At 38.9% G+C, this 16,908-nt stretch overlaps 1 protein-coding gene across 1 annotated transcript in view; it reads left to right on the top strand.

Annotated features, from left to right (window-relative positions):
• The first annotated feature begins 1,321 nt into the window (after positions 1-1,321).
• The window catches only part of VCPIP1 (valosin containing protein interacting protein 1), a 28,725-nt gene continuing 13,138 nt past the window's right edge, over positions 1,322-16,908 (top strand). The window contains exons 1-2 of the mRNA XM_025001828.2: positions 1,322-4,277; positions 13,782-13,868. Of these exons, the coding sequence (XP_024857596.1) occupies positions 1,565-4,277; positions 13,782-13,868 (2,800 nt within the window). The 5' untranslated portion in view covers positions 1,322-1,564. The remainder of the gene's footprint in view (positions 4,278-13,781; positions 13,869-16,908) is intronic.

The raw sequence follows: 16,908 nt of genomic DNA, 5'->3' as shown, positions 1-16,908 counted from the left end.
CTTAAAAGTTTCTTTTTTCTCTTACAAGAAGTGGTATAAAAAGCACTCTCTGGATCTGAGAGATCCTGGTGATTTGACTTTGGACAAGTAACTTAATTCCTTCTAGTCTGTTTCTGTAAATGGAGTCAACAATATCTGGCAGAGGAGTTACAGGAGTGTGGGTGGGATGATCTGTGTGATCATGTTATGTAAATTATAAAGCCATAAGTGACTAAAAGGTAGTTATTATTTTGTACAAGACTGGCCTAACCTTTCCTGCCTATGTCCCTTGTCTGTAAAATGGGTACAGACCAAGGTCTGAGAGCTCCTGAACTTGAGCAAGTCACTTCCTTTTCGGAAGTGTTTCCTAGCAAGGTTATTATAACATTATGAAGATCAAATGTTATCGTGTATGTAAATGCTATGACAAACATATACCAAGAACGTAATAAATGATAGCTGTTATTACTTTCTGAGGGTAAGGAGCAAACAAAACTACTTAAAAGACTTTGGATATGTACTTAAATTCTGTACACATCTAAGATATTTTTATTTGCACTGTAAACTGCAAAGACGTACATGGAACGAGGAAACAAATGGCGTCTGTGCTTCCCAATGAGGGGGGGAGGGAATGCAGAAAAGGGGACTCAAGAGCCTCAGCGGCTTGTAATAGAGGCGGGAATGAGAAGGAGTGTGACAGAAAAAAAAATTAAGTAACACTCCGAGAATCAATTCACTATTCTCCCCCTTTTTCTCTTATGACCTCCAGCCTTGATTAGACCATTTCACTCAACTTCCCAGCCCGCCATGTCGCTGGACATTTATTTACTGTACCTTCTTCACTGAGAGCCTTTCATTCCCCTCCCCTTCTAGGAGCCGTGAACTTCAGACCCTCTGTTTCCGACACCCATTCCCTTTAACTCTGTTTTTAACCAAGCTTCCCTGCATCCTTCCCTCCGCCTAAGGGGGAAGTGAGCTTGATCGCACCGCACGGCATCCTAGGAAATGTGGTCTCTCATACTCATTTTGCTTGGGCCTTAGAATGGGGACGACGACAAAAGAGATTGAGCTAGAACTACAACTTCCGGAAGGCAACGTGAGTGAGTCTCTTCCTGTCTGCCCCCATTCCTATTGCTTTCCTCTTCCTCCTCTCTGCGGGCACCGAACCGCTTTGCCTCACGGTACTTGTAGTTCTTTGTGGACCAAAGCTCCTAGTACTTGATGGTCAGGCGAGAGGCTGAAAGACTCTAATTCCCAGAGGGCAGAGCGAAAGCTGCGCCTGCGCAGTCTCAGAGAGGGCGTGTATGTCTGTGTGTCTGAGGGAGAGAGAGCGAGAGTGAGTGAGTGTGAGTGCGGGGTAGGGTGGTGGCCGTTACGTTCGGGGCAACGGCTACGGCAGTGGAGAAGTAAGAAGAGAAACAACGTCCGGCGCTTCCGCCTTCGCTTAGGAGGAGGAGGAGCTGGTAGGGAAAGGAAAGTGATTCGCCTTGGGCCTGGACGAGACCGAGTCGGGCCGGCGGGGGTCTGGGCTATGAGCCTTTGAGGGTCGCTTGGGACGCGGAGCGAGACTCGAGAGCCGAGAGCTATGTCTCAGCCGCCGCCGCCGCCTCCGCTGCCGCCGCCGCCGCCTCCTCCAGAGGCTCCGCAGACTCCGCCGTCTCTGGCAGCGGCGGCGGCGGCGACTCCGGGGGGGCTTTCGAAGCGGAGAGACCGGAGAATCCTCTCTGGGAGCTGCCCGGATCCGAAGTGCCAGGCGCGTCTGTTCTTCCCGGCCTCCGGTTCCGTCAGCATCGAGTGTACCGAGTGCGGACAGCGGCACGAGCAGCAACAGCTGCTGGGGGTGGAGGAGGTGACCGACCCGGACGTAGTGCTTCACAACCTGCTGCGGAACGCGCTGCTCGGGGTGACGGGGGCACCCAAGAAGAACACAGAACTGGTAAAGGTGATGGGCCTTTCAAACTACCACTGCAAACTGCTGTCGCCCATATTAGCTCGCTACGGAATGGACAAACAGACCGGCCGGGCTAAGCTGCTCCGGGACATGAACCAGGGCGAGCTGTTCGATTGCGCTTTGCTGGGTGACCGCGCCTTCCTCATCGAACCGGAGCATGTCAACACGGTGGGCTATGGCAAGGACCGCTCCGGAAGCCTCCTGTATTTGCATGACACCCTCGAGGACATCAAGCGGGCCAATAAAAGTCAGGAATGCCTCATTCCCGTGCATGTGGACGGGGATGGGCACTGCCTGGTGCATGCTGTGTCCCGGGCCCTAGTGGGCCGAGAGCTCTTCTGGCATGCCTTGAGAGAGAATCTTAAACAGCACTTCCAGCAGCACCTGGCCCGGTATCAAGCGCTGTTCCATGACTTCATTGATGCTGCTGAGTGGGAGGACATTATCAACGAGTGTGACCCTCTGTTTGTACCGCCTGAGGGGGTTCCCTTGGGCCTGCGGAACATCCACATATTTGGCCTCGCCAATGTGCTTCATCGCCCTATTATTTTGTTAGATTCGCTCAGTGGCATGAGAAGCTCTGGTGATTATTCAGCCACCTTTCTGCCAGGGCTCATCCCTGCAGAGAAGTGCACCGGCAGAGATGGTCATTTGAACAAACCAATCTGTATCGCTTGGAGTAGCTCTGGTAGAAACCATTATATCCCCTTGGTAGGCATAAAAGGGGCTGCTTTGCCCAAACTGCCTATGAATTTGCTTCCTAAAGCATGGGGTGTGCCTCAGGACCTCATTAAGAAGTACATCAAACTTGAGGAGGATGGTGGTTGCGTTATTGGAGGAGACAGAAGTTTGCAGGATAAATACTTACTTCGGCTTGTTGCTGCTATGGAAGAAGTCTTTATGGACAAGCATGGTATCCATCCTAGTTTGGTGGCTGATGTCCATCAGTATTTCTACAGGAGGACCGGGGTGATAGGAGTTCAGCCTGAAGAAGTCACAGCAGCTGCTAAAAAAGCAGTAATGGATAATCGCCTTCACAAATGTTTGCTCTGTGGTGCCCTTTCTGAACTTCATGTTCCTCCAGAGTGGTTGGCTCCGGGAGGGAAACTGTATAACTTGGCAAAAAGTACTCATGGACAGCTGAGGCCTGACAAAAATTATAGCTTTCCCTTGAACAATTTGGTTTGCTCATATGATTCAGTGAGAGATGTCCTGGTACCAGACTACGGCTTGAGTAACCTGACAGCTTGTAATTGGTGCCATGGCACATCTGTGCGAAGAGTTAGAGGAGATGGATCTATTGTGTATTTGGATGGGGACAGAACTAATTCCAGGTCCACTGGTGGCAAATGTGGTTGTGGATTCAAACATTTTTGGGATGGGAAAGAGTATGACAATCTACCAGAAGCTTTTCCTATTACTTTGGAATGGGGTGGAAGAGTGGTCAGAGAAACAGTGTATTGGTTCCAGTATGAAAGCGATGCATCTTTGAATAGCAATGTGTATGATGTTGCGATGAAACTTGTTACCAAGCACTTTCCAGGTGAATTTGGGAGTGAAATCTTAGTTCAGAAAGTTGTCCACACTATATTGCATCAGACTGCCAAAAAGAATCCTGATGATTATACTCCTGTAAATATAGATGGTGCTCATGCCCAAAGATTTGGAGATGTACAAGGACAAGAGTCGGAGTCCCCGCTCCCAACTAAAATTATTCTTACTGGACAGAAAGCGAAAACTTTGCACAAGGAGGAGTTAAACATGAGTAAAACTGAAAGAACTATTCAACAGAATATTACGGAACAGGCTTCTGTAATGCAGAAACGGAAAACAGAGAAGTTAAAACAAGAACAGAAGGGGCAGCCCAGGACTGTTTCTCCCAGTACTGTTCGTGATGGCCCATCCTCTGCACCTGCCACCCCTACCAAGGCTCCCTATTCGCCAACCACTTCTAAGGAGAAAAAGATCCGAATCACAACTAATGATGGACGGCAGTCCATGGTTACACTTAAGCCTTCAACAACCTTTTTTGAACTTCAGGAAAGCATAGCCAGAGAATTCAACATTCCGCCATATTTACAGTGTATTCGATATGGCTTTCCTCCTAAAGAGTTAATGCCACCCCAGGCAGGAATGGAAAAGGAGCCAGTTCCTTTACAGCATGGTGACAGAATCACAATCGAGATTCTGAAAAGTAAAGCCGAAGGGGGTCAGTCTGCTGCTGCCCACTCGGCCCACACTATGAAACCAGAAGACAGTGCTGTCACCGGCAGACTGTCATCTAAGGAGCTTCAGGAGCAAGCTGACAAAGAAATGTACTCCTTGTGTCTTTTAGCAACGTTAATGGGTAAGATTGGCTTAACTCAGATGGTGTTTCGTAACTGTGAGTGTAATATACTTTTTCTCATGTCTTTGTAGAAAAAAATCTGGTCAACGTAAAAACTGATTATATATTTTAGAAGAAAATTCTTTTCTTTCGTTTTTTGACAGTGGATAGATGTTAGTGTGATTCTCTATTGAGTAAATCCTGGGAAAACATAACTAAGAAAGTGAAAGTAGTCCCTTACTGTCACCAGATTATTTAAGTGTAATGTATTGCTTGTCATTTTTTAAAAATCATAGTGTGATGGCTCCATTTACAGCCTTTTTCATTTTTTACCCCTTTGGCTCTTTTGAGCATGTACACCTTGTCCCTTGTCATTTATTTTTAAATTTCATTTTCTTGTATGTCATGTGATTTCAGCACTTCCTGTTTGATGAATTGCAGTTTCTGGGTTACATGCTCACTGCACTCCCACCTAATAATCTCTCATCCATTTCCTATTCTCCCTTTCCCAGTCCATCAGCTTTTTCTTATTTGTACATCGGGATTTGTGTTTTAAATAATTTGCTCAGTGACTCTTTGCCATCAGTTATAATGAACTATTACATTATAACTCGTGGAAAACATAATAAACAGAGGTAGATGTTAATGGGATTCCTTAAGAAGCATTTCTTTTTAATAATTCAACACAAATTAAAGGAAAATATATTGTCAACCAAATAGGTGATTTAAAGCTTTAAATGATTTGGGAAATGATCCAATGGTGTACTTTATACATTATTTTTATTGGCTAATCTTTGTTTTTAAATTACTGTTAGTATGCTTTATTGAGGCTTAAAGTAGAAGTAAAACTGAAATATATTACATATTACAGGGGCCTTATTTTTGCTGAGATGAGATCTTTCAAGTAAAAAAGTGATCTGGGTGTTTTTTGTCTTTTCTAAGAGTACTAAATATCAGTGAATTGGGCCTTGACCTTCCAAAATGAAGATAATTTATTTCTGGCTTAAGTTTGGGGGCCTAGTTAATAGGGGATCTATTAATAGGGGATCTATCTACGCAAATTTATAACAATATTGCTGACTTTATTTTGTCAGACGTAATTATTGAATTGGGGGATATGTCAAGAAATGTACTTACTAGGGGCACTTTACGTTTTTCTGTCTTTTAAGAGTTTTTAGTTTATTGGAGACCGTGTGGAGTAAAGGAAAGTAAAGGAAAGAGAGTAAAGATTGTGATTTCTGGAGTCAGAAAGTCCTACAATTTGAATTCTGGCTTCAGTACTTGTTAACTTAGTGGTTTTAGGCAAGCTGCTTAACTGCTCAGGTCTTCAGTTGCCTCCTGTACACAGGATTACCTCTTGTAGTTGATACTTAGGTAACAGTTGTGTACTCCCAGAACTCTGTAAATTAAATAATACCAGCACAGAATGGGTAAACTTAGATGTATGCATGTTTTAAAAAAACCGTAATCTCCAGGTCAGAGACTGGTCAGGAAAAGAGGTCTTTCTCAGTAGAAGAGGATGTGGCTCATGTCCAGCCTTGGATGCTCAGCACCTTGTATAGTGCCCGGCAGGTAGTAGGCACTTTGGAAGGTTTTTTGATTGAATTAAATAGATGACATTAACATAGCTAAAGAAAGGCTGTGTCAGCAGAAATGGAATGGATGGTCAGCATTGAACATTGAAAAACAGTTGAAAAGCAGAATTTGGCACTGTTTATACAGTGCTGTACAAAGGAGAAAGATGTGTCAACTGGGGCTCATGAAAATTCTGGTAACTGAAAGGTAATCTCTGTTGAGGGGCAGGACTATTTGATCAGTCCTTACCCTGGCCTGGCTGAAAAATCTGTATCCCTTTACCGATTCCATAGTCATCAAGCTTCTAGTCTAATCACTCATTTAGCTTCCTGATGTAAGTATTGATGTGGAGGTGACAGTGAGGTGAGGCTTGTATTCATTTGGAGGTTATGTTCTCCATGGAGATTAAAAATGCAGTGGCACCGGTGAGATTATGATCAGTAGTCTAAAATTCTGGCCAGCATAATAATATATCACTATTTCATAATGAAAATTAGTAAAATATAATTCTTGTTTACGATTAGTCACTTTTTGAGTTTGAATTGAGGTTTCTGGACCTTAATGTCTGAGTACTGGACTGTGGACCGCAAGGAATTGACTAAGATGATGTCTTCTTGTTAATGATCTCTTCTCTTTCCACCTTTGGCATTTATGTTGCTGACCTTAAAAACCCACACATTTCATAAACTCTCCCACTTCTACTCCTGACACAGAATTTAAGCAGAGTGCTTTGCTAATTTTATGGTGGTGTCACTTGACTTTCTGCTTTAAAGTACGAAAACAGTGCCTGGCCCGTATATTAGTCCCTCTGTAAGCATTAGTTTTCTACCTCTAATTCTCTCATAACTGTATTTGAATTATGTAGAAGATACTCTCTTTATTTGGTCATGCTGTGGGACTTGTGGAATCTTAGTTCCCCAACCAGGGATTGAACTTATGCCCTCGACAGTGGAAGCACGGAGTCCTAACCACATTACTGCCAGGGAATTCCTGGGAAGATTTTCTTAAAAGTGCTAGTTTGTAAAAAATCTCAATATGGGGATAGCTAAGTAAGTACGCACAACCTTATGTGAATGAGTGCCGGGAACTCTTGATGTTTAGATTGGAGAGAGCTGGAAAATGGGAAATGACAGGGTTTACTAAGAAAATTGTAAATTTCAAAGTGCAGAAATTGTGAATTACCATGTGTTAGTTTAGCAAATAGCTCATCAAGTTTTCTGCTGTTCGAATAGCTGGCTCCTTCTCATTTAGGTGAGGCTTTGATACCACTTTCTTAAAAGAGGTTTCCTCCTGACCACCTTACCCAAGGGTAAGGGTTTCAGGGACCTTTGCTAAGCCACTCCAAGTAGGTTCCCTCTGTTATGGCACCCTGTTCATTTCCCTCATAGCACCTGTTACAAGTTTTCCTGATTTTATATGTTGGTTTACTTACTACCCTATCACCTAGTACTGGCCCTCCACTTTCTAGGTGCTAAGTACATGCTTGTTGAATGAATGAATGCAGATCCTTTCAGCAAAATGTCTGCTATGAGCGAGACTGTGCTGTAGATACAAAGATAAATCAGACATGATCCTTGCCTTCCATAAATTTACCTGTAGGGTCTCAACTGAGGACTTCCCATACTTTTATAGCTTTCATTTATAATTTTTATATATAAAGAAAAAGGAAGCTGGAGACCTGTTGATGAAAGCCATAAAGATATAAATGTGTGTATGTATGTATAATGATTGTGTATCCTTATTAAATAGGCTGACTTCTTGATAGCCAGAGACATGTGGTTTTTCTATTGTTTTTTTAAGTAGGATATTTATTAAATAGAATTTATATTTCTTGTTTGTATCAAGACAGTGAGTGCATCAGTCTTTTGCTCAGTTCATGGAACTTGTCACTTTGAATCTAATGATGTTAGTTAAAAATGAAATAACAGTGTTCTTACCTGTAATATTTCACAGATTTTAATCTTCTTTATCCAGACCACTTGGACGTTATTAAACAATTTTTACACTGTTCTCTTCATTATTTATACAATATGTGAGTAACTGTAACTCTGGCTTTGCAAAGGCCAGCTTTTTGTGGTAGATATGACAGACAGTACATCATCCACTGTAAAGACTAGGCTAATTTCTTTTTTCTTAGTATTATATTCCACAAAACTTTTCATTAATTTTCTTTTCCAAGAGATAAAGAGATTTGTGAAAAATAGTTGGTCAGTTTTATACATATGTTGTCAGAGTTGCTTTGATGGAATTAAGCTACTTGTTATATTTACTCCACTTTACTGCGAAGGTTAGCATCCTTTCAGGAGTTGAGAAACTACTTTCTATCTTCCTGAAAGAATGGCATGAGTTTTTAATATACAAGTTTAAATTACACAGCTTTTTTTTTTTTACACAGTTTTTCATAATTTCATAGTACTTCTTGATGTTGTAGTTGCCTTGGGTATTTTCAGAATTGCACCTGGTATTTAGACACTTATTTTTAAGATGACTTGGAGTCTGAATATCATTATTGCTTCTTGAATTTTTTCTTCAAATATTGGGTGAAGGACACTTTCAAATCTAGATAGTACTTAATGCATCTATTATGCTTAACATACTATCAGATAACTTTTCTAATTGATTTATAAACATCATATTTCTAATGGGGGAACAGTTATAAAATTGAATAAAAGGAATGTATATAGATGTATCTTAAGGTAAATATGTATATTATAAATGGTGATTTTTATAATATACTTTGAAGATTAAGTTAAACATGATTCTGTTTCTTTTTTTCTTCATATTTTTTCAATTATAATATTACTTTTAAAAATTCAAAGAACTCAAGTATGTAGGGAGTAGAATACAGTAGTTCTCTTAAACACTTGTACTCCCCAGAGACTCAGACTCTGTATGTTTGTGTACACACTTCCACACAGTTAGGTTTGTGTGCATGTATGTGTGTGATAAATATAGCTTTTAATGCTGATGATTACACTGAGAAGACGCATAAGGGATTGAGTACAAGGAGAGAAATAAGCATGCCTTTCTTAGAAATGATTTTGACAGTTAGTAAAGTAGATGGTGGCTCAGGTGGTAAAGCATCTGCTTACAATGCGAGAGACCCAGGTTTGATCCCTGGGTCAGAAAGATCCCCTGGAGAAGGAAATGGTAACCCCCTCCAGTATTCTTGCCTGGAAAATCCCATGGATGGAGGAACCTGGTGGGCTACAGTCCATGGGGCTGCAAAGAGTGGGACAGGACTGAGCAACTTCACTTCCATTTTTCTTTCAAGGTAGATACAATTTTAGATGGCAGAATCTGGAGGAAGGGTAGAGAGATGGCAACAACTTTTTCAGCTAATGAACACCTTTAGAATTTTTTCTAGTAGAAACAGCCCCATGTTCCTAGTTTAAATGTATATTTTGGTCAGTTTACTTTATGGTAATAGGTATTTGAGTTCAGAATTAACTTAGATATTTGGGGAGGGGGGACTCTAAATAGTATTTCAAAATTGATTTTGTTTTTCTTTTTATAATAACTATATTTCACATATATGTTAGATTTTAAAATCTTACTTGCTTTATAAATTGCCAAGTAGAAACTTCAAATTGCCTTTTTAAATATCTAAAGTTAGAAAATTGGAATGATGACCTTTTAAACTCACTTTTAGCCTCATTATTTTGTTGTTAGTGATTAACTGATTTTTTTCTAAAATCTAGAAAAAAATCATTTAAATATAATTTAACATATTTTTAAAATTTTATTTCTTTTTAAAGAGGAAGAAAATTAGACAACCAAAGGGAAAATCATCCATACTATCACTGCCATATATAATAACTGTTGTCAGGTAGGAGAATTAAAGATTATTAGGAAAGATTTGAGGAAGACAGCGTATGAACAGAGGTTTTCTATGGTTGTGTTATAGACTTTTTTGTACAGTTATGCACAGTATGTTCAATGTAAGTATTTTACTGTTGTACTATGAAGAAGCAGCTGAATTAAAATAAGTGGAGGCTATCAGAAGAATGTGAATTAACATTTGGTAGATGCTTTACCAGACTAGTCCTCTTCTCTAAGAATTTGCATTCCAGTGAAATAGTAGAAAGTAATTCTACCTGCCCCCCGCTTTTTTTTTAAAGATTACTCTTTTAGCAGTTTTCAAATACAGTATTATTAACTATGGTCACCATGATATACGTTACATTACTGTGATTTATTTATTTTTTAACTCCAAATTTGTACCTAAAAGTCTTTAGCTTTGTTTTTGCTATGATTTTATTAAATTCATGAAGAGGTATACAGATAGTACCATTAGTTAACATTTTATCCATATAGCATTATAGAACAGTTGTCATTATAGTGCTTAAGCTAAGTTTTTTCATGGACTCCTCTCAGGCATTATTAATACTATTTATTCATTACATGAATTCTAAGTGCTCCTGTCTCTGCAGCATTGTGCCAGGCCCTGGAAGTAGAAAGTCGAATGGGCCACTGACCTTTTCCTGACTCTGAAAAGCTTCTGATATAGAAAGGGAAACAGAAAAGTTAACTGAGTCAACCTGCCTTGTGATCAAGGGCTGTGGTGTTCATAACATAGGAGCAGCAAGAAAGGAACTTCCCTACCCACCACTGAAGAATCCTACAGGAAGTGACACCTAAGTTGAGTTTTAAAGAATGCATAGCTATTATTGGCCTTTGGGGAAATACAGCAGTTTGGTGGTTTGCTTTGTAGAAATCAAGATTTAATGAGAGATGTGAGGGAGAGTGAGGACAAGGAATCTTAGGCTGACTTATATGCCATGAAAAGGAACTAGACCTTTTGCCTTATTATATGGGGGAACCATTAAAGATTTCTGAAGGCTGTGTGGAGGAGGGACTTGGGGAGAAGATTAGAGTGGAAACCAAGGATGAGGCAGTGGCAGCCCTTCAGGCAGGAGACAGGCCTAAACCAGGGTAGTTCTAGAAGGGATGCGAACTGTCTGTGACTGATGGGAGACTTATGCTGTGTCACAGTTCCTGCTTTCTGATCTCTGATCCCTTTCCTTGGTTCTTAGAAACATGACTTCAGTGGAAGTGTATATATTAACACCAAAGGAAATAATTTGCCTTTTTTTTTCTTCCAATCAGTCGTTGATGCTGTGGGTTTCTATAAGGAGAGTGTGTTGATGGTTATGCCAAATTTGTTCTAACATGATTTGACCTTTAGTAGCGGTTTAGTTCTGAGAAGGCAATGGCGACCCACTCCAGTACTCTTGCCTGGCAAATCCCATGAACCAAGGAGCCTGGTAGGCTGCAGTCCATGGGGTCGCTAGGAGTCGGACATGACGAGGCAACTTCACTTTCACTTTTCACTTTCATGCATTGGAGAAGGAAATGGCAACCCACTCCAGTGTCCTTGCCTGGAGAATCCCAGGGACGGAGGAGCCCAATGGGCTGCCGTCTATGGGGTAGCCCAGAGTTGGACACGACTGAAGTGACTTAGCAGCAGCAACGGTTTAGTAACCGTGGAAAGAGTATAAGCTGTAGAATGTACCCAGGATTCAAATCCAGGCTTTGCCACTTAATGGCTATTTGATCTTGGGAGAATGATTTACACTCTCTTAGCTTGTCTCTTCTGTGAAATAGGGCTCAGTTGTGAGGAGAAAATGAAGCCATGTGAGGTGCCTGCTCAGAGCTGAGTGGTGGTGGTTGTTTAGTCGCTAAGCCGTGTCCGACTCTTGTGCCCCCATGGACTGTAGCCCACCAGGCTTCTCGGTCAGTGGAATTTTCCAGGCAAGAATACTGAAGCAGGTTGCCATTTCCTCCTCCAGGGGATCTTCCTGACGCAGGGATTGAACCAGCAGCTCCTGAGGCTCCTGCATTTCAGGGAGATTCTTTACTACTTGAGCCATCTGGGAGGAATTTAGATGGTATCTGCCCTTTCCTTAAAGCAATAGAGTATGCATACTGACTGGGGCCATATAGTCTGAAGGGGGTGAAACTTGGTTCTTGGGGGAGGGTAAAATAAATCTTACTCTATTTAATGAAACAAGTGTAAGATATATACATAATACATAACCAGATAAACAGTGTGTCTGTAGTATTCAGATGTCATTAGGAAGGCAGATTAGGAAAATAATGTCTAAAAAGAATCCTTAGGGAGATGATGAAAACACAGGGTTGATAAGCACTTCAGTAGAATTCTTTCTTTTTAGAGTTCTGCCTGCTAAGTAAGGAATCATTGGGTTTATAAAGTAGTATTAAGACACATCATTTTTCTTACTAGTATTTGGGTGGTCAGTTCTGAGCAGTTTATTATTTTGGCACCTGTTTAGTTTCCGACCCTGGGTCGGGAAGATCCCCTGGAGAAGGAAATGACAACCCACTCCAGTACTCTTGCCTGGAAAAATCCCTGGACAGAGGAGCCTTGTAGGCTACAGTCCATGGGGTCGCAAAGAGTTGGACATGACTCTGAGCGACTCATGAGCGACTTCACTTCACTTCTAGATTCGGACCAAATAATTAAGTGCTACCATATAATTTTTGATACATTTTGATATTCTAGAATATTTGACAATTGATATCCTAGAGTATTTTATAAAATACTAAGTACATTTAAGATAACGTTGATAATAACTAAATGAAAGGTTACCACCGGAGAAATAATCCAAGTAAAGTTCAATGATAAATTCAGCAGTCAGAACTTCTGACAGAGTTGTTAACATTCTGTATTTGGGGTTTCTTATTAATATTCAAAATTTTAAATTAAACTTCTGTGTTCACCCTTAAATATTGCCATATTCTGGTTGCACTGTATCATTAGTGAATGAAGTGTTTATGTGTAAGTAAATGTTCTAATTAACTGAAACGCTAAGTGGCTGAGGCTTTTTATATATTTTAGGCTTTGTTGTACACTTTAAACTTTATACTTTCACCAACTCCCTTGCAGATTCATATTCCTGTTTATGAATGTGGAAAGGGGTTAGAGCTCTGAGAGATTGTAGGTACAGAATGCTTAACTCACATTATCATAACCTCCATTCAAAGCTCAGATCCAACAGTATTGTCTTCTAGTAGAAATCAACTTTATAAAGTCTTGAGTATAAAAGCAGTACATATACTTTATCAGATTAGAAAATAATGAAACCACACACACAGAAAAACCATATTCCACAAACCAAAATAACTTTTATGTTCCTTCCATTCTTTGTTAACTTCCTGGATAGTGGTTATCATTCTTAACTTTTTATTTGAAACTTCTTATTGATAATAGGCACTTCAAAGGGTGTTTTTGAAAAATATGTTTCTGTGAAATGGTGGTTTGCTTGTGGCTATTTTGTGGGCTTCTGATATTTATTCTAAATCTCATCATTCCCCCCCAGCAAATTTCTGTTTTAAAAAGTCAACTTTGGAACAACAAAATACATTAATTACTTATCTTCAGTCTGCCTATTTACTTTACTCCCTAGCCCTTTCCATCTGCTTTTATTAGTTTTTACATAAATATAGAATATATTTTTATATTCTACTTTAAAAACATAAATATCTTTCAGTAACCATTTCTGTCGTTCTAGTCCATAGTTGCGTACTAGTTTACTTTAAACTGGATTGAGTCTTCATGTATATTTTGTTTAATATGCCCAGTATTGACTCATGCAGTTTTAAAGTCATTTTTGAATCAGTTCCTGTGTTTAAAAACTGGGAGAATTGACATTAGAAATTTGGATTTCTGGCTTCTCTTAAAATGCCATTTGTTCTTGAACCATTGGACCTATATTCTTCTGTGACAGCACTTGGCAATGGCTGTCGCATTTAGAGGGGCCATAGTCCCTCATTCCACATTGCTCCCTAAATGGTATATTATACTAGACTGCATTGCTTATTTAGAATATCTGCCTTACAATCTCTGTTTGAGGCTCATCCATATTAAAGCAAGCCTGGGTTGAACTCTCTGGTTTTCTGCTAATACTGTATCTTTTTATTTTACAGGAGAAGATGTATGGTCTTATGCAAAAGGTCTTCCTCACATGTTCCAGCAGGGTGGTGTATTCTACAATATTATGAAGAAAACCATGGGTATAGTTGCTTTCTGACTTTATTCTTGGATAATATCTCCACTCAAGCTATTATAAGGTTTTAAGAAAGTTCAGATAATATTCTTCTAAAATGATTTCCAATGTTAGGGTATATATTCTTCTGTATCAGTCTGCCTAGTTAGAATGAATTATTATCCTGATATGATCAACTATGTTTTCTGCTATAATATTACTAAAAAATCTCCTATCACTTTCTTTTTCATATTTTCTCATTTAAATTGTAGAATTAGAGGCCAGTTTATTTATAGTGCTAGTGTCCATCCCAGAATCAGATAATGCAGCATTTTGTTGTTGTTGTTGTGTTGGACTGTGATACTATATACCTCAGTATTTTCTGAAGTCTAGGAAATAATTCACTTTACATTTAACTTCTTTTCACATTGTGTATGTATTGTTTATAAAGATATGTGCAAGTGTGTAACTTATCTTCAGAGTTTTAAGGTGTTAAGAGAGAGATTGCTAGTGTGTATGTTTAGACACCATACGTTTTTTCAAAGATTTAATGTGAATGCTTTTGGCTTCTGACTTTTATCAGTCTGGCTTTCTCACTTTGTTACCTGCCTGACCTCTTTAGACCAAGTGCATAATCTCTATTTTATGTTTTTTCTTTCTCATGTACTTTTTTTTCCTTGTTAAAAAAACAAAACCCAATTTGGCTGTTGTAGAAATGTTCACACATATAAAAGTAGTAAGAATAATGTAATGAACCCCTATTTACCTACCACCCAGGTTCAGTAATTATCAGTACATTTTTATCCATCCCCTCTCAAATGGACTGTTTTAGAATAAATCTCAGACATAATTTCATCTGTAAGACTTCAGTATGTATTTCTAAAAGTAAGAACTCATTTTTTTTTTAACCTTAATACCATTATCACATCTAAAAGATATGAACAATAGTTTTTAAAATATCACCAGGCAGTATTTAAATTTCCTTGATTTTTGATTGTTTGAAAAAAAATGTTTTTTTCTTTTGATTTATTGAATCAGGGACCAGAAAATGGCCAGTTGGCTTGCTTCTTTCCTCCCTCGCTCCCTCCCTTTCTTTGACAAGATAATTGAAACATAATTTGCATATAATAAAATTCATCCTTTTTAGGTATATGGGCATGTGAATTTTGACAAACATAGGCAGTCATATAATCACTACTACACTTAATATATAGAATATTTCCACTATTCCAAAAAGTTGCCTTGTGCCCTTCTTATTAATCCCTTACCTCTATCCCTAGCCCTGACAGCCACTGATTTGATTTCTGTCCCTATTTGTTTTCCTTTTTCATATCACCATATAAATAGGGCCATATAGTTTAATCTTTTGTGTCTGGCTTTTTGATTGAACATGGGGGTTGGCAGGCTACTGCCTGTGGGCTATTTCAGGCTCACTGCCTGTTGTATATAAAGTTTATTAAAACACAGCCACTCTTATGCTTACATAGGACTGCTTTCACAGTGCACTGGCAGAGTTGAATAGTTGTGACAAAGACTATATGGTCTACAAAACCTAAAATATTTATCATCTTGCCTCTTTACAAAAAATTTTTGTTAATTTCAATTTTTAATGTAATGCTTGAGATCCATCTGTCTGGGTGCATGTATTAATAGGTTATTCATTTTTGTTTATTTTTTTATTGCTGCGTAGTATTCCACTGTGTGTATATATCACATTTTAAAAATCCTATGACCAGTTGAAGGACATTTAGTTTGTTTTTAGTTTTGGACTTCTGTGAAGAAAGCCACTAAAAACATTTGTGTACAGGTCTTTGTGTGAACAGATGTTTTCAGTTTTCTTTGATAAATACTAAATACCTAGGAGTGGGATTGCTGAGTCATGTGGTAAGTATATGCTCATCTTTATAAGAAATTTCCAGATCATTTTCCAAAGTGACTGGGTCATTTTGTATTCCTTCAGCACTTGGTAGTATTAGTGTTTATTTTTAAAACTATTCTAAAAGATTTATATTATTCTCTCATAATGGTTTTAATTTGCATTTCTCTAATAACTGATGATACTGAGCATCTTTTTGTGTACTTATTTGTACTGTGCTGTGCTTAGTCACTCTGTCATGTCCGACTCTTTGCAACCCCATGGGGATTATTCTCCAGGCAAGAATACTGGAGTAGGTTGCCATGCCGTCCTTCAGGGGATCTTCCGAACCCAGGTCTTCCACGTTGCAGGTGGATTCTTTACTGTCTGAGCCACCAGGGAAGCCTGTGCTTATTTGCATCTTGTTATTTTTTGGCCTATTTTAAAATTGGCTTAAAAATTTTTTTAATTGAGTTTTGAGAGTTCTTTAGATATTCTGGGCACACATCATTTATCAGATAAGTATTTTGGATATATTTTCTCCCAGTTTATAACCTGTCTTTTCATTCTTTCAGCATTATCTTTTGAATATCAAAGGTTTATAATTTTGATAACCAATTTAACAGTCTTTTGTGATTCATACTTTTTGTGTCCTATCCAAGAGTCTTTGCCTAATCCAAAGTCACAGAAATTTTCTTCTGTATTTTCTTATGGAAGTTTTATAGTTTTAATTTATATGTAGGTATATGATCCATTTTGAATTGATTTTTTAAATATGTTATAAGGTATGAGAGATGAGGTTCATTTTGTGTGTGTGTGTGTGTGTGTGTGTGTGTGTGTACATATCCAGTAGTTGCTCCAGCACCATTTGTTGGAAAAGGTATACTTTATACATTGAATTACTGGAGGCTTGTATTCAAAAATCAATCGACCATGAATTAGACACTTGAAAAATCAATTGACCATGAATTAGACACTTGAAAAAGGTGAATTATATACAGCATATAATCAGTAAAGTTACTTTTAAAGCAATCAGTTGACCTTATTCATGTGAGTCTATTTCTACGATCTCTTTTCTATTTTGTTGATCTGTATGTCTCTCCTTCCACCAATACCACAGTCTTGATTACTGTATTTTGGGTTGAGAATGGATATTCTTGCCTTGTTTCTGGTCTAAGGGGGAAAGCATTCAAACCTGTAGGTGAAATGCCCT

Source organism: Bos taurus, chromosome 14, assembly GCF_002263795.3.
Source record: "Bos taurus isolate L1 Dominette 01449 registration number 42190680 breed Hereford chromosome 14, ARS-UCD2.0, whole genome shotgun sequence".
NCBI classification, from domain to species: Eukaryota; Metazoa; Chordata; class Mammalia; order Artiodactyla; family Bovidae; genus Bos; species Bos taurus.
Note: the sequence above shows the minus strand (reverse complement) of the source record. Positions and strands in the feature narration are given on the sequence as shown.